A 25,530-nucleotide genomic window follows, 5' to 3' on the forward strand; every position below is an offset into this window, starting at 1 on the left:
TTCAGGTGCACAAGCTGCAAAATCAAACTTGCAGACAGCAGCAGTTTCTTGGAGACTGTGCAGCCATCTAGTGTTATTGCATATACAGCAGGCTGGTTACTTGCCAATACCCCAGACACTTCCCTACTTTTTTCCTACACATCTCCCAGCTTAAGGCATAACTTTTAGTTACAGGAATTTTAGTTTTGCCAATCCACTGGACTTGATCCCTGAAATTTCTGACCACCTGAAGATTGTGCTTGTGGATGGAGAATGGAAGCCTGCTGTAGTACTTCTTTTACTCATAACAACGTTTGTTACTATAAAGAAGAGTAATCAGTCTCCTTGTCTTCTACTACTGTGTTTTAGCAACCTTTAATTCTTAAGGAAAAAAAATAACAATGGAAAAAGAAAAAAAAAAACATTTAAAATTTAACATCAGTGAGCAAATGCCAGGGATCTACTGCTACCTGCTGGAGTGTTTTTGAGACTTCCTCATTCCATCTGGAGTAGGAAAGCTTTGTACATATATCGTGAGGGAATAAGACAAAGACAAAATAGCCTGAATTTGTATGTCTCACTTTTCTCATCTAAAGAAAACCATCTTGTTTCAAAGTCCCAGCTTCCTCTTTGGGCATCCAGCAGACAAGGCAATTAGTACAAGGAACTACTTTTATAGTTTGTAGTAAATGAATTAGGTAATCTGTGCAGGCAAGGAGCACGATGAAATAACACACATTCTTGTACTGCATACCAGACTGACAAGTAAAATTCAAAGGTGACAACCCAGGGTTACTGTGACTTAGCAGCAACCACTCAGCCAACCTGAGAACAGAAACGTCTTTGTTTACAATCTGCATTTTTGTAACTCTTATATGCTCTCTTGCATTGTAATTTTCCCCCAGCCCCCTCTGTGCCACTAGGTTCATCTTTTTCTACACCTTGCATTAGACTATAGAAGTGTCCAGGTGTGTTTATGAGGGACTTCTGAAACAAAAGCTGATGGACCAGTGACTTTCTGCACTGCACTAACAGGCACTGATTAATGAGGTAAATAAATGGCTTCTGGATAGAAGCTACATGTTGCAACTTCTTTGCTTGGGCAAAGCAGTGAATGAAGATATTATGCCATGGAGACATAAATTTTTGGATCCTGCTACACTTGTGGAATATGCTCTCAGCTCTGCCCATTTAATATATTTTGCTTCAGAAACAGCCCTATTCCAAATTCCTAACAATCTACCCCATGAACAAATTACTTAAGGACTGCCTGATTCCTCTTGTTATCTCAGGCTTTTAATATCAAATACTAATATTTCAGTCTTGAGAGCAGCTGGAGAGGAGCAGTGACAAGCAGCACATACTCATTCCCCAGTAGTGGAATCTGGTGGGTCTGGAGGAGGATGTTTGTTGACATCACGTGTGCTAAGCCAGGCTAATTGCCCTTGTCTGCAAGACTGGACAAGAATCTCTTGCACACTCCCCTTCTACGTGTCTATCTGTGGGATGTTAAAAACAGACAATGCTATGTGTCCAACAGGTTTCAACCACAACTGATTGATGTGGTAGCATTTATCTGAAAGGTTTTTTTAAAAGGCACATTTTACAATGCTTTCACTTCATCATGTTTTGTGGGTGCTGGACATAAGAATGTCACCAGAGAGCTGGCTATTTACCTTTCAATCATTTTTTCCTGATGACTTTTAAGAATAAACAGGGAAAATAATATTCTAGAGCCAAATTACAATTAGTTGAACACAGAAACACACTGTGCACACAGAGGCAAATAAGAGCTCAGGGAGCCTCTCCTGCTGCAGGGCATAGTGGGACGTGGATGTGGATGCATCCACGGGAGCTGTGATGGGAGGGAGGATGAGAGTCCCTGCACAGCAGCACAGCCTCTCCCTGAAACACTGAAAGGCAATCATGCTGAGCCACCCACAGGGAGCCACAATGCCACTAGCCACAGGCAAATCCCTTCCCATCGCAAATTGCTTGCAGACAAGGTGTTGGGCAGAGCAGGAAATGGCTGAAACAAAGCTATCTCATTTAAGTGATAATCTGAGGTAAGGTGGAGTACGTGTGGCTCACAATTCTAAAAATGGTTTGAATGATGTTGCAAAATAACGTGTAGGGACACAGGAGTGAGATGGAACATTTGTATTCTATTAGGTATTTTACTGAGAGGTTTATTCTCTTTGGATAACAACAGTTTCTGGGAAGGAAAGATTTAATGGTGTTTTTTTTTTTAAGTAGTGAAGGTGTTGTCATTAATTTCTCAGATAAAATTTTTGCAATTTTCCAAAGTGCTCCTTAAGTTCTAGTGGCATCTTCATCTCTGCTTCCTGCCTTCAACAGGAAGTGTTGAGAACCACGGCATCCACCATCCTATTCCAGCTTGGATGCCTTTCAGAGGTCATTTAGTTGATTTTTCTACTTTAATGTTATAGTTTCGAAAGCACTTTAGGTTTTACAGAACGACAGGTGCCATTGAAAATAAGGGTTTTTTTGTTGTTGTTTATTCACTGTGATGTCCTAAGAATATTTGCAAGTGAAACAGAGGCTTGAAAAAGGCGCATTTGATTGCCACCATGCCTATAAAATAATTTTTATTTGGGATTAAAAACATTACTCCCTGCTAACATTCCCTAAAATGGATGCAGAACCATCTCCAGTTAACCTCTGAACTATGGCTTGGAGAACAGAATCACTTTTCCATAAACCACATTATCCAGAATCAGCCTGTCAGGCTTTGGGAATGAGAAGAATGTCATCCACCTCAGTTATTCCTGGACTTGTTTGCCTTTCTTTGCTTCTTTTTTCCTCCCCCTTTCCAGGTCTGCCGGTGCTGGCCGCCGTGTGCGTGCAACAAGTTTAAAATAGCGATTAGTTTGACAAATAGGCGTAGACGATTATCAGCATAGCATCTGAAACGATAAGCCCTGTTATTTTGACAGCTTGTGTGTTATTTACGTGGTGCGAAAGCGTCTGTGCTCCGAACACTGGAAATATTTATTGTAACGCAGAGCCTGCTTTGGGTTTCCCGCCGGCTGGGTACGTGCGCTCCCGCCCGGATCCCGGCGCTCCGCCGCCCTCTCGTGGCACAGCCAGCAGCGCCCAGGGGAGGCCGGGGCCGGGCGGCCCCCGCCGTGTCCCGCTGTCCCGCCGCCGCTGCAGCCACGGGCACCGCGGAGGGCAGCGGGACAGAACCACAGACTCCCTCCGGCTGGGGAAGTACCCTGGCATCATCGGGTCCGCCCCGGCAGCTAGAGCGTGGCACCATGTGCCACATCGAGTCTTCCCACTGGGAAACACCTGCAGGGAGGGTTACTCCCCCGGCTCCCTTGGCAGCCCATTCCAAGGGGAACGGCCCTGCCCGCCCGTGCCCGGGCCCCGCCATGCCCTCCCCGGAGCCTGCCAGCGCCCGAGACGGCCTCACGCGGGCCCGGCGGGCGGAGCGGGCGGCCTCGCGAGAACGGCGCCGCCTCTCGCGAGGCTTGGGCAGCGCGCGGTTTTTTGTTCTCGCGAGGCGGGCGGTGAGGCGGCGCGCGCGGGAGCGGGGCCGCGGCCGGGCAATGCCCGCCGGCAACTCGGGCAGCGGCAGCGGTGAGGGGCGGCCGGGCGCACGGCCGGGGGTGACCGTGAGTGACCGTGCGCTCGTTGCAGAACCGCTGGGAGCCGAGATGGGGGAGCAGGCGGAGGCGGTGGTGATCACGCCGGCCATGCTGAAGGAAGAGGAGCAGCTGGAGGCGGCGGGGCTGGAGCAGGAGCGGGAGATGCTGGAGAAGGTGAGGGGCGGCAGGGGTCCCCGCGGGCTGCGGGGTGTGCCGGGGAGCCGGGGCCGTGCAGCTCCTTCAGTTTCAAAACAAACAAACGTGAGGAGCTGATAAAGGCCCTGCTGTGGTGTAAAGCGCCTTTTGATCATCCACCGGGGGCTTATTTTTCATCTTGTTTTTAAAGGCTAGCGGGAAACTCTTGCTCTTAGGGAGAACCCTTCTGCATTTTATATGCATTGAAATTTGAGGTGGAAAGATTACGTCTTTGCTTCTCTCCTTCTGAGTGTAAAAATGTGAGGTATAGTGCCTGTAAAGTGAGCTGATTTTTAAAAGGATAGTGAGTCGCATTCTTTTGAATTTCTGTCTGAAACATTAAAGACAAAACTTTTCTGGTTTTGTTTCTCAAAGTGTACATAACACTTCTTTCCCGCTTTGGTTAATACAAGCTCGCCAGCCAATCGGCTTGAGTAGAGTTCTGCAGATCCTTTCCAGTTATGTGTTTGGTTCAGTAGCAGGTATAGTTTATGCAGAGCGGATGAAGTATTCCAGCTGAGAAAGCCCAGCTAACAAGGACCGGGCTTATGCCGGTCCCTGCCCTCCTGCTCTTCCCCGCAGACGGCTGAGCGGGAGCTGCCTGTGACCTGGCATCGCTGCCGGGAGAGCCGTACGTGTGAGCAAACCGGGAGGCCGTGCTTGGTTTGTGTACCTTGGTTTGCCTGTGCGACAGGAAATATAGACTGCTTCGGGAAACGGTGCCTCCCACCGCAAGGGATGTCATCATTACTGCGCTTCGTTTCCCTCTTGCTGAGAATGTTTTCAAGCGCTAATGTTAAACACTAGTTGGAACTAACCGGTCTGTTTTGGAGTGACAGCATGGTGCTTCTATACTTGTGCTGATCTCTTATGTGGTATTCTGATGATAATTTGTGTTGTGTTTCAGACATAAGGAGATAGAAGCTTGAAGGAACTGTTCTCTTGAATGCTTTTTGGGGAATTGTATTCTGAGGAGTCACAGAATGGTTTGGGTTGTAAGGGACCTTAGAGATTTCGAGTTGTTCAAGAAACTATATAATAGAGAAATTAGGTGATGGGGTTTTTTCCCTATCTTACATTGACACATTATTCTAAGGACCTGAAAAATGTCAGTCTTTAAGGCCTGGAACTAATTTTGATTACTCTTTTTTTCCTTACTCTAAGACAAGTTAGGTTTTATAAAGGTATGTTTTGATGATGCATTATTTTGTGATAGTTAGAAAAGAATATCGATTCTCCCAGAAGTCTTGGAATATTCTGTGTTGCAAACTGTAAAATGATGATGTAGCATGTTGGAACGTCAGGTATTCCTTGATTAGACTAGGAACTAAAAATTTGAAGGTAATACTTCTTGAAGGTAAAGAGGAAACCCTTGTAGAGCAAATTTTCTCATTGCACAGGAACTATTGAGAAAAAGACTTAAAATTTTAATTTCTTTCACAAGAACCACTTCTGTAACAATGCTGTAATGTGGGTTTTTTGTATTCTCCATTTCTTGAGAATGCACAGGACTTGCCTCTAGCAAGAAGGTACCTCTAGCTCCATTGTCCTGTGTGCTTTATCACCTTTTCCCTGTACAGTCAGAGGCCAGTCACACCAAGGGATTCACTCCTGCAGCTACCACAGGCTTACTGGGGGCAGCTTCTGTGTTTCCTGTGCTTGTCACTTCGGCAAACCCCCTGCCAGGTGATCTGTACAGCAGTTCAGCAAAGGAGTTGTCAGTTCTTTTTGAGGGTTAATGATGAAATACCACTGTGCAAATATGTGTGAATGTAGTGTGGTGACCAAGAGTGGCAAGGTTTTGACCTTCTCAGTCAAAAAGGGGAGGAAAACCCACGGTCATAAGGCTTTAGGGCTTGGGTCAAAAGGCACAGAGATGTCATTAAAGTGCTGTTCATCTTTGAGTTTTCTTTTTTCTGCTTGAAATTTTTGAAGTTGGTCGAAGAAGCACTCCTTCAGTTTGACCAAATAAGAATGCTTTGTTCACTCCAATAAAAAGTGAGCAATAGTTTACTGAAAAAGCAGGTTAGTTTAAATTATACTCTCTTGGCATTGCCATTAAGAGTTGATCTTTCTGAGCTCAGGTACCTGTCATCAGAAGGTAAAAACCTGGACTGGGGAGAGCGGAAGCAAAGAAAATCTTGAGAATGCAATCTCCTCCCCTAGAGAAATTGTGGGAATAGATATTCCTCTCTTAAAAGAACATGGTGATTGCTACCTGGTTGGAATTACTTGGAGAAAATCAAGTTTTGATTTCTGGGGGCACAGACATTCTCCACCTTTTCAGTGTCTCACAGTTTGTCCCATGGTTCAGGAAATATCCCATTTCCTTGCCTATTAGTGTATTTAGTTTCAGAAGAATCCCTTGTTTTTCTGTGTCTTAACGTGCCCTTCCCCCTGTGTTTCTTTTGAAGGCAGTGACATAGATAAGCATCTTGTAAAGCTCTGCATCTTGTGCTCTGAGTTTCTCTTGGAGATGCTAATTTAAAACTTTTCACTCTACAAGTACTGTAAACAGCTGGGGAGATCTGTCCCTTCTTCCAGGTAACAAGCAATAGACAAGAGGAAGCATCCTCACGTTGAGCCAAGGGAAGTTTAGATGGAACATTCGTGCAAAATTTTCTTCACTGGAGGGGTGATGAAGCACAGAGACACTGCCTGGGGGAGCGGTGGAAGCAGCACTCAAAAAGCGCAGAGATGTGCACTTCCAAGGCACCTTAGTGTAGTGGTTTAGTGGTAACTGGGCAGTGCTGGTTAATGCCTGGACTCCATCGTCTTGGGTCTTTTCCAAACTAAATGACTCAGTGACCTGTTTGGTATCTCGGTTTTGCAGGCAATGTTAGATAAATGCAGAAGGGTGAATGTTTTTTACTTTTTGGGGATGTCTTGATGCGAGTTTTAAAGAGTAATTTGCAAACTTCTAAATGCACTGCCCTGACTAATTCAGCAGCAGTTACTTTGAAAAGCAGGTGTGGATTTTGTAAGCAAAGTGAGTAGAAGTTACTGTTTTCATATTGGCAATTGACTCGAGCTCTGTAAAACCATGTGATAGTTTTGTAGCTGTCTGTATCTTGTTCTTCATGAGAAACTAAGTTGGTGTAAATGTACATGAAGGGATAGGATAATACTAGGGAAGCTGTGCTGAAATTTGCCAGGTAGGGTTTCTTTCCTCAAAAATGTTGCAGACTACAAATAAACTGAGATTTAATTTTTGTGTTGGAGTTGAGGCATCTCTGAGTCCTTGAATGCCATGTGCTGCTACAGCAGGGGTGTGCATGGGGGATGTGCAAGTGAATGCAACCCTGAGTTACTTCTACCTTACAGCACTTCATAGCTATGTGAGAGTCCATACAGTCACAAATCAGAGTGTGATGGCTGAAAGGAAATGGGTCTGTGTGTGAGACGCTTCAGAGTTAATGCTTTTAAACAAGCAACGGTTCTTCAGTGTAATCACAGCTGTATCTGTAAATGCTTGACGTGTCTTTGTTGGCCAGGCTCGCACTTCTTGGGAAAGGGAATCGAGTGAAATGCGCTATAAGAGGCTTCAACATTTGCTTGAGAAAAGCAACATCTATTCCAAATTCTTGTTAACCAAAATGGAACAGCAGCAGCTAGAGGTAGGTGTGTTCTTGTTTGCAGTAGGGATTCTTAAGGTGCTGTTTCTGTGGGGGTTTTTTTCCGTCCAGCTGTTTGAAGTAAAAATGTTTTTAAGATTGCATTAGTAGCATTAAAATCTACTGGAACCTAGTGCACAGGAATGACATTATGCTTTTTATCTAGTGTTCAGAATTTGTTCTCTAAATTAAAAGATGAATCAGATATGGAAGAACATGAATTATAATTTCAAGTCACAGTGTAAAGGTGGCATTGATGCCTTTACAGTTCTTTTGGCCTGAGTGCAAAGAAAGCAGAGTAAGTATTTCAAATAAAAACTGAAGTTGAAGGGAGCTAGAAAGCGTGGAGAGAGGATAGAAGGTGCAAAGAACTGACAAGTAGGAAGGTGAGTAGCCTGTTTGTGTCATTGACTGAAAGCTGAGAATAAGATGTACCTCAAGATGCTAACTTAGGCCTCCCTCAAACTAGTGGGTAAATTACTGTGACCTGAGGCCATATTGTTCCCAAACAAGAGTTTCCATAAAACAGTGTTAAGTGTCTTCTTTTTCTTTAGTCCATGGGCTGCTGAGTTCATACGTAGCTTGGTCTCGACTTTTTTAACTGTATGTTTATGGATGTACAGTTAAACTGTACGTTTATGCTTGAGGGAAAAGAAAGAGAGGGAAAAGCAGGAAAAGATTAAGAACAACAACATTTTCTGTGAAGGGACACTGATAGACTGCAGGAACCTCCTCAAAATACTTCTCTAGTTGAACTGTCAGCTCGAATTCATGGTTATTTTATTGCTAGAATGTGTATTTCAGTACTAAATCTTGCTCCATCTGATAAATACCAAGGTCTTCTACTCTTTCTTCAGGATCCTTTTGCTTTTACTTCAGCAAGCAAAAATAGTAGATGGAATGAAAATCTTAAGTTCTTCAAGACATGAAAGCACTTTGTTAAAGGCATTCTAGGCTACTTACATTGCTGTCTGTTTTGCAGTGAATATGTAGTATGTGTAAGTTGGATAAATGGAAAACTTACTGCAGTAGATTTAATCTTCAGGAGTTTTCAGTTAGGAATATTTTTGCTAAAATCTTTCTAAATTACTGTATTTAAGTGTTTAAAGTATTTACTGACAAGCAGTTTAGAGCAGTGGCACTTTATTGTCCAAATTTTGCTTTATTGTTTTAAGCTACACCAGAACAAACTTAGTGGGGTTGCAAAAACAAAGTCTACAGACTACATGGAACTTGGAATTAGCAATGTAATCTATTGCCTCTGTAGTGGGTACTACTCTTGTGGGTGTTATGGAAAGGTAAGAATTGCATGTGTGGTTTTTTTTGTTTAGGAACAGAGGAGGAAAGAGAAGTTAGAAAAAAAGAGAGAGATGATGTTAAAATCTGCCAAGGTAAGATTAAGTAGCTTTATGCAACTTTTAAATAAAAGTCTGAGAAATTACAATGTTTGTTTTGACCAAGGTAAGTAAAATAAGTTTGATTGTCCAGTATTTGACTTGCAGGATCTATCTAATATGTCATATTTATTTTAACTGTAGTAAGATTGTTTGAAAGTGCTTAAAAATTGTATACCCTGACAGTCATTTTTAGAGGATGTTTTTGACTAGTTATTATTAGAGAAAATTATTTCAGTTTGTCTTGAAGGAGTTTTTTCTTTTTGCAATGATTGCTTTGTTCAGCCAAAATAGTGAATAACTAACAAGAAAAAATAAGCAGGAATTTTTTTCTTTTGCTGTGTTTTTGAAAATGTTTAGTTGTAGAAATGTTTCAAGAAGCTTTCAGAGGTAGTTACACCTGATTACACCTTTTTGTCTGTGTCATGATAGTTAGAGATGCATAAGATGGTGAACCTCTTTCTATGGTTATTTTCTAGGGTCAAAACTCAGTTGATGGCAAAGAGGAGAAATCGGGTAATGTATTAGGCTTTGCCTTTTTTCAGTGCTGGTGGGTTTGATTTCCTTAATGCTTGATGCATTGTATAAATTCAAATATTATCTTACAGGTGCAAAAAAGAAGAGAGGAAGAGAAGATGGGACATACAACATATCAGAAATTATGTCCAAAGAGGTATGCCCTAACTATAAATAGGTTGTCTGGATTTTTGTAGCACTTTTAATGGGTGAGTCAATTTCTGTGACATCTGTATTTTAGAGCACTCCATTCTCACACATTGCTACCAGGTATCATCAGCCATCAGTAGTCTGTGAGCAAAGATGTATGTAACAAGCAGTGTTGTCACAGCTGTAGAGTTTGGATACTCTTTTGTTTTTTCAAGTCTTTAGGGGAGGCAAGCTGTGAAGAGTGTATGTTTCCAATTGAATTTTCAGCTACCCTTTGAATGTATTGAAAGCTACCTAATTGAAATGTATTACCTGGTGTGTGGTCTTGTTTTATAGTCACTTGTATGATTAATGATTTTGGATGTTAAGCTTTTTAAGGTATATCCAGATTGAAAGATAAATGAAGAGATTACATGAAATACAAATTACAGTAGCCTTTAAGGTTGAAAAGCACATAAGCATGTTTTTTTTTCCCGTTTGTTTCCAGGAAATATTATCAGTGGCAAAAAAAAGTAAAGTGGAAAATCAGGTATGTTGACACATATTATTGCAGTTTAAGAGTGCTAAGCCCAAAGGAAGGGAAGGCTTTTTATATTTTGTAGTGTATCCCTAAACTTTACTCGTAAATAAACATCTTTGCTAGTTATTGAAGTCCTGAATTTAAGTTTAGATGGGTGGTATAAATGAATGCACTTAAATACTTATTTCAGAAATCCAAGGTGGAAACTTTAAATTTGTTTTTTAAAAAACTGAGTTTGAAGGTATTTATACTTCATAGATTGCTAGTAGCTTCAGAAATAAAGGAAATAGGAAGTTAATAGAAAATATTTGTGTGTTGGTGTTTAAGACTTTAAACCAGTAATTTTTAAGCAGTCAAGTGTGGAGATAGCAGGGGAGGTCTCTTTTGCATCTGTAGTTCCAGAGCTGCATGCACGATGTGAATTGCTTCCTAACATTAGAAGAGCTTACCGAAAGGAAAGCCCTACTGCTTACAGAAGAGAAATTGCTGCATTGAATGTTGGCCTCTGTGAGGAAGGTTTTAAGTCTGTTTACTGTTATGAGTAGAAAATTATAAGCCAAATAGCTTCAGTAGCTGTCACTGCTCTTAAATTCTAAAGGAGAAAAAAGTCTACTCTTGAGTTGACAGTTGACTCCAAGCTTTGTGTCAGAGACTGAGGTACTTCACTGCACATTAGGGCTGGTGTTAATTGGGAAGAAGTATGTCTTAGCAGGCTTTGATGTGTGTTGCACTTGTCACATGTTCCTTGACCTTCCTTCTACAGGATGAAAGCTCTGCTGACAACCTGCATCCAGAAGACCTGCAGAAAAATGTAGACTCAAACAGTGTCATTAAGGACAGGTTGTGTCAAGCTGTGCGACACAGTGCCAAGCAATTTCTTGATCCAGTGCGAAAGTTTAACGGACAGCCAGTGCCTTTTCAGCAGCCAAAGATTTTTACTGGTGGTGTAATGAGGTGGTACCAAGTGGAAGGCATGGAGTGGCTAAGGGTATGGATGCAATTGAATTTGATCAGAATTGATGCTGATTGGAAACTGGTGTGGAGGGGAAGACATTAGAAATCTATGGTCATAGTTGGTACAGGGAAGCTGAAGAGGAGACAGTTATGGTCTTTCATGGTACAAGAATCTGGTGTTATGAAAAAGTTGTCAACCAGCAAATAAAATGTTTCAGTGTGGGAAGGACATTGGTTTTTCTAAGCCTTTCTTTATAGATTTTCTGGCTGGTGTTCTCCATCATCCCTTTTTCCATCTCTTTTCTTGTTCAACTCAACCTCTCCTTACAAAGATTTTGTGAAAGCAGGACTACACATCCTACTGAGGAACAGCCTAATTTGTTTCTCTCAAGGGCTTCAATCCCTAGCCCAAAGGTATTCAAAGACCTGATACCTTTGCAGGTTTGACACAGATGAATTTTCATTCTCTGTATCCTGGAGTCTTAACTAGTAATATTAGCACAGAGTGTTAAAAATGTTATGTCTTTAGCTTCTGAAATAAAAAACTATAGGAATTTGCCATCAAAATGACACACATACATTTTTAGCTTCTAGCTGTTTCAGCATGCAAGCCAAATTTAAAAATTCATAAGAATCAAAACATTTTAGTTCTGCTACTGATCTCATATTTTTCTTAGATTTTTTCTTTCTGTTTTTTCTCCCTACACGCATACACAGTCTGTTTCAACAGGCTTAGACTCAAGTGAGTGCCACTAAACTTGCTCATTTCTGTTACTGGAAAGTGCCTTGTGAAGACAGGCCTCTTCTGAAGGGAAAACCAGTTTCCTTGGTTGGGCTGTCAGTTATAATAACCTTTTTATGTATCTTTATTGAATAGTAGAGAATCGCCAAAGATCAATTCTGTGTCTTTCTGGTTTTTTGTGAGAGGTTGCTCTGCTCTTTGCCAGAGTAGGCAGTGTCTGCACAAAGAACTTTGGCTGGAGCAGGTGGCTGTGTTGGCCAGGAAGTGCACCTTTTTCTTGTGGTGAGGTAGCTACAGGAGCTCCATGCCTGCAGAAGCTGCTTGAATAGATACCACTGAAATGTCAGCACAGTCATTTGGTCTTTTGGAAAGCAGAGCTAAGTGAAGTTTTGAGGCTGGGATGAGTACAGCCTTGAGTAATGCGAGCTGTACTTGCAGTTAAAGTGCCTTCTGGTGCAACACTAAATTATGTACCTTCCTTCAATACTGTTCTGGTTTTTGTGCCCTGGTCAGGCACTTAGCTGGCTAGGAGTGCATACATCTACATGAGAATATCCAGCATTTACAAGATGCTGGTATTTATTTTTATAAGAGAATCATCTTAATCTGTAATATAAAATGGGCCTAGTACAGCATTTTCACAGATGTTACGTTCCTAAAGATCTTTGTTTTTCCAAATGTGTGTTGATTATTTTGCATTTACTTTTTTTTTTTCATATGCAGATGCTTTGGGAAAATGGTATAAATGGCATTTTAGCTGATGAAATGGGGCTGGGGAAGACAATCCAGTGCATTGCAACAATAGCGCTGATGGTGGAGCGAGGAGTCCCTGGTCCATTTTTAGTATGTGGTCCTTTGTCTACTCTTCCAAATTGGATGTCTGAATTCAAGAGATTTACTCCAGAGGTAAAAGAAATTAAGATTTCTCTTCTTTTCTTCTCCCTTATTGTTTCATTTCTGTTCTAATCCTTTGCCTTGAAGCTTTCTCTCCATAGAAAATCATTTTAGTTGTAGTTGTTTATGTGGTTGCTACAAACTGTGCTGTGACTTGCTATGTATTTACAGCTATCTTATAAGAGATCTTACTATTTCTATTGTTCTCCCATTAGCTTAAAATGGGCATTATAGTCCTGACTTGTAATCTCTTTTTTTACAGATTCCACTGATGCTCTATCACGGAGCTCAGCAGGAGCGTCGCAAACTGGTTCGTAAAATCCGCGGCAGGCAAGGATCACTGCAAATCTACCCTGTGGTCATTACTTCCTTTGAAATAGCAATGCGAGACAGAAGTGCCCTGCAGGTACCCAAGTTCTCTTAGCCCCAGGACTGTGTGTGCCTCAGTACTGATAGCAGTGCTTTTGAACACAGAAAAAGCCCCACATGCTGCCTGTACAATAAGTTTCATACTGTAGCATGTATATTGGCATTCACTTCTGTTTCCTTGGTAGTAGTAACTCTGCAATTTAATGCTAAAGTTCTTCAAACAGAACATTATTCTAAAAGCAGATACAGCATACCTGCTCTTTGTGTTACCTTCCTGTAGGTGATGATTAAGGATGTTTAGAGCAAGAACTATACTTAGTGTATAAATGTTGTGGTTAACATGACAGTGGTTCTTTCAGCAAGATGAGTTTCTTGTAGGAGTTTTGTTTTAACCACCTAAACTTTCTAAAAGGCAGTCACATGAAGCAGGTGTGTGGCATTATCTGTTTGGGTTCAGCTCTATTAGTCTGACAAAGTGAAAAACAGTAAATAGGACCTTTGTAACAGGCAGTACCAACAGTCTCATTAGTGCTTCTTAATTAATCTTACATCTCTTTTGATGGAATAGACCTAAAATTTACTGAAATACCTTTTCTTTTCATAGAACTGCTACTGGAAGTATCTCATAGTAGATGAAGGTCACAGGATTAAAAATATGAACTGCCGCCTTATCAGAGAATTGAAACGATTTAACGCAGACAATAAACTCCTGTTGACTGGCACTCCCCTGCAGAACAACTTGGCAGAGCTTTGGTCATTGCTTAACTTCCTATTGCCAGATGTGTTTGATGATTTGAAAAGGTAAGTTGCAGTCTGATGGTGGAAACTATTTCTGTTTGTTCTGTTTGAGTATTATTATGACTCTTTAATAATTAAACTTATCAGCATGTGAAGAGTTGCTTTATGGTGTAGTTGTATTCCAGTATGATTATTTGGTGGCAAAGGCTTTGAAATGTGTCTTGCCTCACACTTAGTCGTTTCAGAAAGGAAGGTATTAATTGTTGTCTCCCTAGATAGTGGAAGGTCAGCTGTGAGCTAAGACATAAACATCTGTGGTCAGAGATGTTTGTTTTATCACAAATGCCTGGCGCTGCTTTTTGGAGATTCTCCAAGGTGTTGGATGAAGCTGTCTGAGGCTGGCAGACACAGGACCCACAAATCCTTCTCTGCAGCAGTAGGGGGCCAGGTAGAAGAGCGCTGCCAGAAAAATGTTTTGACTAATTTTTGGAAAAAGCTATGACCTAGATGGAATATAATAGATGACAATGGATATTCCAAATATTACAAGTATTTTTACACATCACATAAAACCTCAAGCTTCTGAATTGACAGGTATATTTCAGAAATTCTTTTTGATACACCTTCTATTAATGATGGATGTGAGTGCTTTATTTTTTTTTTAATTACAGGATAAGAGAAGAACAGATACTTTGTAGCTATTAATCTTAATTATTTTAGTAAGCTATTTTTACCCTTGCTTTGTTTTTATAGCTTTGAATCCTGGTTTGATATTACCAGCATTACAGAAACCGCTGAAGATATTATTGCTAAAGAAAGGGAGCAAAACATCTTACATATGCTGCATCAGGTTTTCATTTATCCTTCATTTTGTATTTTTTATGATATAGTTGTAACATTGACCATTTGTGTCCTGAAGTGTGTCAAAATCTTGTTTGTGATGCTGAATTTTAGTTGAGGTTTTTATTGTGGCACTTCTGGACTTCCTGAGACTTGTAGGGTTCTTTTCAGTCTTTGCAGTACTTACAAATGCTAAAGGAACAATGTATCTCTTTCATAGCCACTCATTTTTATTCTTGGAACTGTATCGAGTTTAGTCAAACTTAATTGCAGTTACAGACTTCAATTCACCAAGATATTTAATCAGTGTATTTATTTTGTTGAAAGATAACTTTGAGGGAGCTTATGTAACTTGTAGGTGTTGAGCAGAATACCTTTTGACAAACTAGTCATATAATATGACTGTCTTCAAATTTACACTTAAAGCTCTTTTATAAGAGAGTGTGTGGAAGTAAATGCTTACAGACCTATCATTTTTTTCCATTATAAGCTGTTGGTGAAGGATCTAAACTGAATCTTCTATGTATAATTGTTGATGACAATTTATTTATTTTGGTTAAAAGTTTTGGGCATTTTCAGAAAAACTTGATTTAACAAATATAGTAAACAAAATGAGCAGTTGTGTATTAAGATTGCTTTTACTTACTGGAATTTGTAAGCAAGGTCTGTAACATAGTTACTATTGCAACCCTACTAAGCACTTCAGAATTTTTTAAATGTTAAGGGGTGTGTTTCAACACGTTAGTACCAGCATGTGCATGAAAATGTTGAGTAGGCATACATATTAAAAACCTAAATATATTTGCAAATTAACTCTCTTGCTTTAAATTGGCAAAATAGTGTTACATCAGTAGGCCTGCTTCTGTGGTTGTCTTGTTTTCTTTGTTTTAAACTAGCTGTGTTGACAGCTTAGAGTAATTGTAGCATCTGCTCACCATTTCAGATTCTGACACCATTCTTACTGAGAAGGCTGAAATCAGATGTTGCTCTCGAGGTCCCTCCTAAACGAGAAGTTGTGGTGTATGCGCCGCTGGCAAAGAAGCAGGAGACTTTCTATACTGCCATTGTCAATCGCACCATTAGGAAACTGTTTGGGAATAATGAGGTAGCTGCTGAGAAGGATGTTAGCACTGATTGCTTGTCATAGTTCACATGCAAAACCATATTGTTCTGCTTCATTACCATTGTAACTAAACCTGCTTTTATTCTTAAATTTTTAGTCTGGTCTATTTGTTATCTGTTTCAATAGTGGCAGCTACTGTGATAGGCCTGTGGCACAGAACTAAAGCAATATAAGTGTAAATATGGTCTTGATTACTTGTAGCTTGGGAGGAAAAGAGCAGTGTTTTCATAGAGTTGACAGTTTCAGCTTAGAATCAGTAAGGCATGAATGTAGCTTTCTAAAATCAAACAGAAACTTTCAAAATCTACAGTTGTAGGCCTTTAAAATTTGGCTGCATATTCTCCATAGCCAAGATTTAAGCTGCTGAGTGTAAAAAAGTGTTGCATGATGCACATCACTGAGGCCTCTTTTCAGTTTTGTAAATTCTTGGATCAGCACAGGCCTTTGATTCTGAAGCTGGCTGCTGTTGATGCAATGTTCTCATTTCCCACAGGAAGAAGTCGTTGAGTTGAGCCCTACAGGCCGACCAAAACGCCGTAGTCGGAAAGTGGTTGATTATTGTGAAGAACATAATGGTTCACCCGATGACTTGGAAAAATTAATCAGCAAAATGCAGGAGGAAGTAGAAAAAGAGAGGTGCCTGTCTTTAATGATTTTTATTTCTTGTTGTACTGTTTCCCTCTTAGTTTGCTTCCTGAGTGGTTTGCTTACTGTAATTGATCAGCAAGAATGGCATTTAGTGATTCACAATCCTTGTAGCTTTATGGTTTGTTTCTTTGATTTTACCTGGTATTCACTGAGCCATGATAGCAGTGATTATTGTACCATCACTCACTGGCTCATTGGAGTTACAGTTAACTTCAGGACACTCTTGTGGTTTAACCCAAGGCAGCAGCCAAGCACCACGCAGCTGCTCACTCACAACTCTTATCAGAAGGGTAAAAGCTGGAAAACATGTGGTTTAAGATAAAGATAGTTTAGTAGGAAAGACAAAAGCTGCGCATGCAAGCAAAACAAGGAATTAGTTCACTGCTTCTCATGGGCAGGCAGGTGTTCAGCCGTCCACAGGAGAGAAGGGCCCGGTCATGCATAGCATTTGCTTGGAAAGACAAACAGTGTCACTCCAAATATCCTCCACTTTTCCTTCTGTTGGTGGCTCTAAATTGGGCATAAGGAGAATCCTCAGGTTGAAAAGTGTTTATTTTGCTAGATTTTTATTCTAGTTTGATGTAGCCTGTGAGAACAGATGATTAAATCTATGTTTGTGTTAGATTTATGGTATGCCTGGATCCCTTATATTGGAGACAGTAGTTGCATGTAGAAGAGCTAAACAGCTGTATTCATTGTGATTTCTTCAATGTAGCCAAAATAGGATAGGCGGACAGCTGATTCTGGAACATCTTGGGTATTGCTCCCCAGGATATCTGACCCTGTGGTCTGGTGAGGGCTTGCTTCTGAAGTTCCCTTTTCTGCTGGGCGACTTGCACAAGTCAAATTCTGCTCCTAATTACTACTGACTGCTGTTTTATATTTTAAATCAATAATGGCAAACAGTTATGCCTTTGTTGCCAAGTGTGGCACTCTAAAACGTTTTGTCTGGTAATAGCTTTACAGACTACAAGGGATTTTGAGCATGTCACAGCATGTGACTCCATTGCTTGATTTTGTTATAGGGTTTTTTTCTCTCATATATTTGTAGCATAATTAGGGGACACTTTTCATACTAATAAGATGTTGTGTCTTTTCAAGGCCAGTGGTAGAAGTGAGCATTCCCATGGATTCTGAGGTGAACCTTAAACTGCAAAATATTATGATGTTATTGAGGAAGTGTTGTAATCACCCCTATCTTATTGAGTATCCTTTGGATCCTGCGACACAGCAATTCAAGGTACACATTTTAAAAGCATTGGAGAAAATTTGTTCCAGGCATTAAAAAGCAATAGACTGGGAGCTGATGGCAGTAAAGAATGACCTTTTCAATGTATTTGGCATATGCCTGCTATTGAATTCCTGCAGTATACTGAATCATTATTTGAAACTTCCTGTAGCAGCAGTAGCAGGGACCTGTTCAGCTGCTGTGCCCATTCAGCCTTTGCACAGTGCTGCCGTGGTGTTCTTCATTGTGACACTGCTCTTCCTCTGGTGGAGAGTTATTCAAAGAGTTGCTGGCTTCCATTGTCTCTGGGTGCTTTAGGGGCTGCCTCAAGGTTTCCTCACTACGGTTATTTTTCAAAACAAATGCTAACCTTGGTGAGCTGTTCATGAGGTAAATTGTACACGCTGCAGGAGGTGCAGTAGTAACATTTAAGTGCGAGTTGTTGAAGAACTGTACCAAATATAACAGTCATCTGCTCAGAGAATACAGCATCCTTCCTCAAAAGGGAAAAATCCAAGTTATATCACAGTGACCAGGTTGTAGTTTAATCTACACAAAGCAGATGGAAATACAGGAAAGTATGAAATAATTTGAACTGAAAGAATTTTAAAGAGCTGGAAGTTGCTTGGACATTCTAAATGTTGATGTAGGTATGTGTAGTCATGATTCCTATTTGGTGAGTGATAACAGAGCCTGCTGTACTCCAGGGTATGCTGTTGAAGTGTGTCAATGTAAAGTCAGTGCAAAAAAAGCAGATTCTCCAGTCAGGGAGGTGAGGGAAAATTAGTGTGTTGAAAATGGAGACTGTTTGACAGCTGACACCACCCACAGGAGTTAGTATTCCTAATTACCACAGTGCTCAGGAGGATGTATTCCTAATTACCACAGTGGCTGCTGTATGTTTCAGACCTTAGAAGTTTCTATTTCCCTGCCCTTAGCCTACGATGAGAATTAGATTTAGCAAGCTCTCTTGAACAGGGGTTTAAGGAGCAGTGTGAAAACTTGAGTGAACTTTTACCGCTTGGTTGGTAATAACTTGTTCAGCAGTGCCTCTCTGTGTCCAGCAGGGGGAAGCGTTGTGTCTTAATTACAAACTGGGAAAGAATAGCAGCACTATGCCATGAGGGAAAATCAACAGCATGAGAATTGCTCCTTCCAGAAATGGGGTGAAAACCAATAAGTTTTAAAAAATAATTATTTGGGCATATGAAATGTTGGAGTTCAATTTAGTTTCATTATGATTTAAGTGATTCAATGTTATTTGCTTAAATTAACATTATTTCCAATAGTGTAGCTTTTAGTTAAGAAAATGGTGCACACTTGTTTCAGTGAGATTTCAGAGAGCTTTTGTTGATGCTTCTGAGTTGGGGAAGCCATTGGTCTCTTTCCCTTCTAATATATGATCCTTTCTTCCCTGTTCCAAGGTTGATGAAGATCTAGTAAAGAATTCAGGCAAGTTTCTACTCTTGGACCGAATGCTCCCAGAACTTAAAAAGAGAGGACATAAGGTAAAGCTGAAGATTATTGCAGGGATGAGATACAGTCATCTCCTTAGGAACAAAAACTGTTATTAAGGAATCTTTCTGGTTTTGTAGGTCTTGTTGTTCTCACAAATGACTATGATGCTTGACATTTTGATGGATTACTGTTACCTGAGAAACTTCAAATTCAGTCGATTGGATGGCTCTATGTCGTACTCAGAGAGAGAAGAAAATGTAAGTACATGGGCATGCTCTGTGAGCACATTAGCAAATTGTGCTTTTGCTGTGACACTGGGAGTGCCTTTAATAGGCAAAACACCCCCATGCTGAAAACTCTCTTCTGCCTTAGTATCTGCGCCTCAGAAATACTGAAGCAGTAAAGTGTGCTGCCAAGTATTACCTTGAAATATGCCTAAAATGCAGTACTTCTTAAAACCTCTGACAGCTTGTGTTGTATTTTCTGTGATCATCTTTTTAAAGAGGTCTCATTAACCATTAGCTGTGTTATGTTTGGTCCATCTACTTTTTTTAATAGATGAAATCTCTTCCAGATGCATCGATTTAATACTGACCCTGAAGTCTTCCTGTTCTTAGTGAGCACAAGAGCTGGAGGCCTGGGCATTAACTTAACTGCGGCAGACACAGTTATCATCTATGACAGTGACTGGGTATGGTGACAGATTGTTAACCTAGTGATAGGTGTCAAAAATGCTTTCTTTTGCTGCTTTTGATAATCATTTACTAACCCATTATGGTATAAACCATTTTTATAACTTTAATGAAGTGTTACATGAAGGCAATAGTAGCACGTTAGTATATGCAAACATTTTGTTTGTGAAATAATACAGCCTCATTTGAAAAGGTCTGGGTTACTGAATACAACATTAGAGTTGGTTTCTGAGTTTGCCCCTGAGTTACCAAAAACAGGAGGGTTTTTTGTGTTGTCAATACATTTCCTTCTTTTTATTACTTACATTTCACCGTAGGTGGACCTTTTTATGTGTTTCCTGTTTACAACAGCTGCCATGTTAGTACCAGCTCCATGAATTTCGTCTGTGATTTGCCATGTGTGTTTTAGCTAGGTAGGATTCTGCTGCTCCTGTAAATCTGGAGGCTGGGAAGAAGAGAGGTTGGAAGGAAATGACTGAGGACCTCTGTATCTTCACTTTATTTTAGTAGACAGTGCTGCTAATATCAGCTTCAGAAATGACTGAAAACTTTTTAAATACCATTTCTTATCCTCTAACAAAGAAACCCAACACAAACCTACAAATAAAATTATCATGTAAATCTGTCATATTAACCATGTCCATCTATAGAAAACTACAGCACATGGTGCAGAAGTTGTAGTAGTATACAGCAGTGCAGTCCAAGCTGGTTGGGTTTCTCTGCCTGTGCAGCTGTAGCAGCAGAGCTTGTCATAGATAAGCTTAAGAGTAAGAGTGGTAGAGTTGTATTATACCATGTCTCTTCTGCCTCTGCCCTGACTCTGAGCTCCCCATTTGCATGTGGTATGTCCTTTAAAAAAAAGGATAATGGCATAACTAAATTGTTACTGATTTATTTCTTTATCTGCTCAGAACCCCCAGTCAGACCTGCAGGCCCAAGACAGGTGTCACAGAATTGGCCAGACAAAGCCAGTAGTTGTTTATCGTCTCGTGACAGCAAATACTATTGACCAGAAGATTGTGGAGAGAGCTGCTGCCAAGAGGAAGCTGGAGAAGCTGATTATCCATAAAAGTTAGTATCTTTCTCTTAGGACTTCATGTCAATATGTGTTCCTTCTTTAAATCTCAAGCTGTAACAAAGTTCAGTATCCTGTTTGCCTCTGTCCAGTGTGTTATAACCACTGAAGTCCAGTCCTCTTTGAACAGCTGGCCAGTGCTAAATAGAACATTAGTCCTTGGGTTTGTGTACAGAGCAATGGTGATTATTGTGATGTTCTTGATTATATGGCTTGTCATACTCAAAGAAGTCTTTAGAATGTGATTGCTTTGAAGTGTCCCTTTTGGGGATAAGTTTTTCTTGTACAGATCCTATAGGAATCCTGCTTTGCTTCTGTAGCTTATTCTGTTTGTGGCATTTGGACTGAAGCTCCTTACATATAAGCAATTTCCAAACATTAAGCTCACTTGAAGAATTGCAATTCTTATAACTTGGCTGCTGAACAATAACTAGTTTTATATCAAACTTCAGAGGAGGCTAAAAACTTCTCATCATTCTTGTATTATCATACTGAGGGGGAGCAAAGCCTTTTCGTGAGAGCATAAAGGGGCAAAAGGCCACACCTCTTTCTACTGCACAGTCCAGCCTAAGCTGTCGTTTGCCTCTGGTTCTGGATGATGTTATCTTTGATAATTACTTTATCCTAGCACTAGCCTTTTTCTCTGTAATCTTTTTGCACTGCTGTCTTGGTGTGACTGCCAGGGTTGCCTCTTTATAGGCATGTTGTTGACAGGTATACTTGCTTGGTTTGGTTTGGTTTTTTTTAAATGATTTGATAATGGTCCAAAGTGAAGTTAAAACCCAGGCAGCAAAAAGAACACAGAATGAGCTATAACAGATGACTGCCATGTACTAAAGCAGCCCTGCAGACTGGGACTACTTGTACTGGAAGGAAGATAAGTGTCAATGCCTTCAGTTTTGCAATAAGTTCAATATTTATCTTGGCATCTATTGGCGTATCATATGTACATCTTGCAGGTAGGGGTGTCACTTCAGGAACCTTTGGATTCATTGTGTAAATGTCAAGCTAATGTTATGGATCCTGTTATTGTGAATATTTAAAAAGTGTTGGAACTTAAGAGAAGCAAACGAGGAAGGAAAATCACAAAACTAACTATGTAGGGTATATACAGTACAAATACTGGAGCTTTAGATCTGGCTTTTGTTACAAAACATCAATTTTTTTTTTCTTTCCATCTTGTGCTTCTGTTGCATTGAAAAAACTTGTTTGGGAAACTGTATTTTTCTTGCCATCATGGCCACTTGAAACTTGCATGGCACTGATTTAATACCATGTGGTTTGTGAAACTCTGAAAGCTAAAAGGGAGAGCCAGCAACACTCATAATGCATGAAAGGACCTGGAGTCTGTCTGTCAGTGCTGTGGATGTTAATGGGGAGAGAATCCTATAGCTCAGACTGCTCTGGAACTTGAATCTGATTTGCACTTCACAGATAAACTCAGAGTTCTTAAAGGGAGATGGGAAAAGATGTGGGGAGGATTTCTGAAGCCAAAAAGATACAGAAGGGAACATAAGTGTGATGAAAGGAATCAGTGAAGACACATTAATAAAATGGATACATATGTTGATAAAAACTGAGGAAACTTGGCACAGAACAGCAAGTCTTGCCAGTCTCCTTGAAATGTGTAAGACTGAGCTTGATTTCATGCTCACCTTTGGTTAGGTAATAATCTTGTAAAGTTTTTTACAGTTGGACTGACATTGAGATTTGCTGTAAATAGGTGTTAGCATAGTCTCAAGCAAGCAGTCTGTGTCAAGGGTATTACTTTGTCTGTTTCATTAAACTGAGGCTGTTCTCTCTGCAAACCACATCTTTCACATATTTCCTATCTTGTGGTTAATACAACTTGCTTTGTTTTAACCAGCTTACAGCACAAAGGGAACAAACTTCAGCATCCACCATATAACTTTATTTACAATCTCTTTACTGTAAGTAGAACTAATGACTTTTTTTGCTCTGTGTGTTCATGTGGGCATGTTGAATTGGTGTTTCAGTCAGTCCTTCTGCATACTACATATATGTCTACATTCATACACATTATAAAAGGTGAAAGGCTGCATGTAAACCTTCATGTACCTCTGAGTCTGTTAGTGTATGGTGTGTTTACATGAGGACTAAAACAGTGAAACCTAGCATTGGTTTTGATATTCAACAGTAATTTGTTCTAATCTCTGTGTGCTTTCTTAAAATTTATTCTTTCTACAGATCAGTTTAAAGGTGGCAAATCTGGTCTAGCACAGTCAAAAAGCTGCCTGGACCCTCAGGAATTGTTAGAATTACTGAAATCCAGAGACTATGAGAGGTATGCAGATTTCATAATTTCTTGGACTGTGAGTTTGTAATTTGTAACTTGCAAGCAGCTGTCAAGAGCTCTCTTGTCTTATGAAGTGGTATGTGGATCTTTATGGAGGAAAGAATGTCCTAGGGATTCTGCTACACAGGAAAACTGAGAGATTATTTCTTTTTAACAGGGAGGTTAAAGGATCTAAAGAAAAAGTAATCAGTGATAAAGATCTAGAGTTACTTTTGGATAGAAGTGATCTTATTGGTAAGTCTGAGTTTCCATGTTTTCTTTATTCTCTTCAGCAGTAAATTCATATTGTGTAAGAGTTCTTTGTATGTAGAAAGCTGCCATAGCTTCTTTTCTCTACAGCTGTGTTGTCCATTGACAAAGGACCCTTTAGTCCCTTTGTTGACATTTTCAATATGGTTTGCTGGAGAAGAAATAACAGAACTTAGACAAAAGTATTCCAGAAAGCCACATCCAGGCATGCTGTGCCCTGAGCATACTGTGAATGACAAGCATAGATTAGGATGTGTTCTGCAAAGCAGCTTTCAAGGACAGTTGCTATAATTGGTAATTGATCAAAATAGAAATTATTCTCAGAAAAGATTTATTTCCAGCGAGCTTAAAAAATGTACTTTGATGCTATCATAATTCAAAATACATTTATCTAACATTGTCTAACATTTTTTGGGGAAAGAAGTCAAGTCTAACATTTGGAAGAAAGAAATCAAGCTTTTGAGAGTTCCCATGGTTTATTAGTGGATTGGCTATTTAGCAAAACACCCCAACCAAACCACAACTCTTTTTTGAGGTTTTCTGCAAATTCCTGTGCTTGATTCAGCCAAGATGTCATTGAAAAACTCTTAAGTTGCCTGAGTGTAAAAATTATTGTCCAGTCCATAGATCTGGAATGCTTCTGTATGATTAGTAGATTTAGTATGCCTTGTTTCCCTCAACATCTTTAGCAGAACAAGACTCCAAGCATAGATATGGAAAAAAACCCCCAGTCATTACAGAATTTAGAAGTAAAAATTTTAGCCTTTAATAAGTATGCTGTGTGTAGTTTGTGTAAAGTTAATTTGCTTTAGGAAACTTTTGCTTTATTTTGGTTAATTTAGAATAAAATTAAGGCACTGTTATGTAAAACTACGTATTTCAGTTAGCTGGCTGATAATACAGAAAATTATTCTTGATGAATGGGTAATAAGATCTATATCTTTACAAGTTCAGACTGTGAAACAATCTGATTTCTCTTTCCAAGTTGAAGAAGGTGCTGTTTATCTTGTTTTGTTAGTGTGCAACTTATTTATCATGGTTGCTTTTCTTTTTCTTCTTTGCTATGCAAATCAAAGTTAATATAATAGAGTTGTCAAAAAATAATAATAGAAAGACATTAGTCTGGCATCATATACTGAATTTTTGCTATAGCTAACTGCAGTTAGTGCTTTAGAAAGCAAAATTCCAGCTCCCACCCTGGTAAGCCATAATTATTAAATTTAATAAAAATTAAATTTTATCATAAATATAATACTTTTTCATTAGCATATTATTCACTGGAAGGGCAACAAAATGATTGCAGTTTCCAGGAAGACAAGTTTGCAGGTCCTTGAATTTCCGGAAAGAATATTACTTATCAGAGCTGTAATTTTATGTTTCTCTTGGTAATTTCACTGAAAAGGTTTTCTGGGTATTTTTTTTTCAGGAAAATGAAACTAATTGAGGCAGCTTTTAGAACTGCTTTTTTCCATTCACATGTAGCCAGAGATGTTGGAATTTTTTCCTAGAAGCATACAGCTGAAAAATTATTTTTGAATACAAACTTCTAGTAGCCAACTGTTGATGAAGGAGTAAAATGGATTTATCAGCTTTTTCTCCAATTCTGCAAAATGGTTTTTTCAACTTGTTTTCCAAATCTGTTTTCTACTACACCTCTTATTGTTGACTTTTGATTTGTTTTAATCTTAGATCAAATGAAGGCCTCTGAAACAATGAAAAAGGAAAAAATGGGTGTCTTCAAAGTCCTAGAAGAGTCATCAGAGTCCAATGCAGAATGTGTGTTTTAATATGCAAATGTGGCCTCTAAGTAGTCCTTCAGATCTTCCAGAGATGTCGCTTATGCTTCCTGGTCCTTGATGCTGACCTTCCTTAAGGCCTTGTTCAAATCCCTTGTCTTCTTCCACTGAATTTTAACATGTTCTAGACTATAATGCAGGTGATAGTGGTAGCTTTAGTAGGCTTTCATAAAGAAAAAGAGCATGTTTCACATTTGCAGCTAGTTCTTGTACTCAGTGGTATAAACTGGCAAATTTGTTAAAAAAATCTTCCTGTGGAAGTCCTAAACCCTTGTTTTTTAGTTGTTTTTGTTTAATTATGGTGTCAATTATAGTTTTATTTGGAAGGGAGAGAACACGTACCTTCATTAAAGCCATTTGTGTAGCCTCTGTTTTCAACTTCTGAGAATTATTTTTATTAAATAAATATCTCTTTTGTTCTAAAA

At 39.6% G+C, this 25,530-nt stretch overlaps 1 protein-coding gene across 2 annotated transcripts; it reads left to right on the top strand.

Moving 5' to 3' along the window:
• Nucleotides 1-3,599: 3,599 nt before the first annotated feature.
• HELLS (helicase, lymphoid specific) lies at nucleotides 3,600-25,530 on the top strand. Of its 2 annotated transcripts, none has more exons than XM_063163681.1 (21): nucleotides 3,600-3,767; nucleotides 7,283-7,405; nucleotides 8,734-8,793; nucleotides 9,276-9,312; nucleotides 9,405-9,469; nucleotides 9,950-9,991; nucleotides 10,746-10,970; nucleotides 12,402-12,584; nucleotides 12,835-12,978; nucleotides 13,546-13,742; nucleotides 14,433-14,529; nucleotides 15,463-15,624; nucleotides 16,136-16,278; nucleotides 17,392-17,530; nucleotides 18,943-19,026; nucleotides 19,114-19,233; nucleotides 19,551-19,667; nucleotides 20,580-20,739; nucleotides 22,952-23,048; nucleotides 23,218-23,294; nucleotides 24,999-25,530. In XM_063163681.1, the coding sequence occupies exons 1-21, from the start codon at nucleotides 3,663-3,665 to the stop codon at nucleotides 25,094-25,096; spliced, it is 2,475 nt and encodes an 824-aa protein (XP_063019751.1). In that variant the 5' UTR covers nucleotides 3,600-3,662; the 3' UTR covers nucleotides 25,097-25,530. The 2 variants fall into 2 exon arrangements, with proteins under 2 accessions (XP_063019751.1, XP_063019752.1); XM_063163682.1 differs by lacking the exon at nucleotides 3,600-3,767 and adding an exon at nucleotides 6,538-6,777.

Source organism: Melospiza melodia, chromosome 9 (assembly GCF_035770615.1).
Source record: "Melospiza melodia melodia isolate bMelMel2 chromosome 9, bMelMel2.pri, whole genome shotgun sequence".
Lineage (NCBI taxonomy): Eukaryota > Metazoa > Chordata > Aves > Passeriformes > Passerellidae > Melospiza > Melospiza melodia.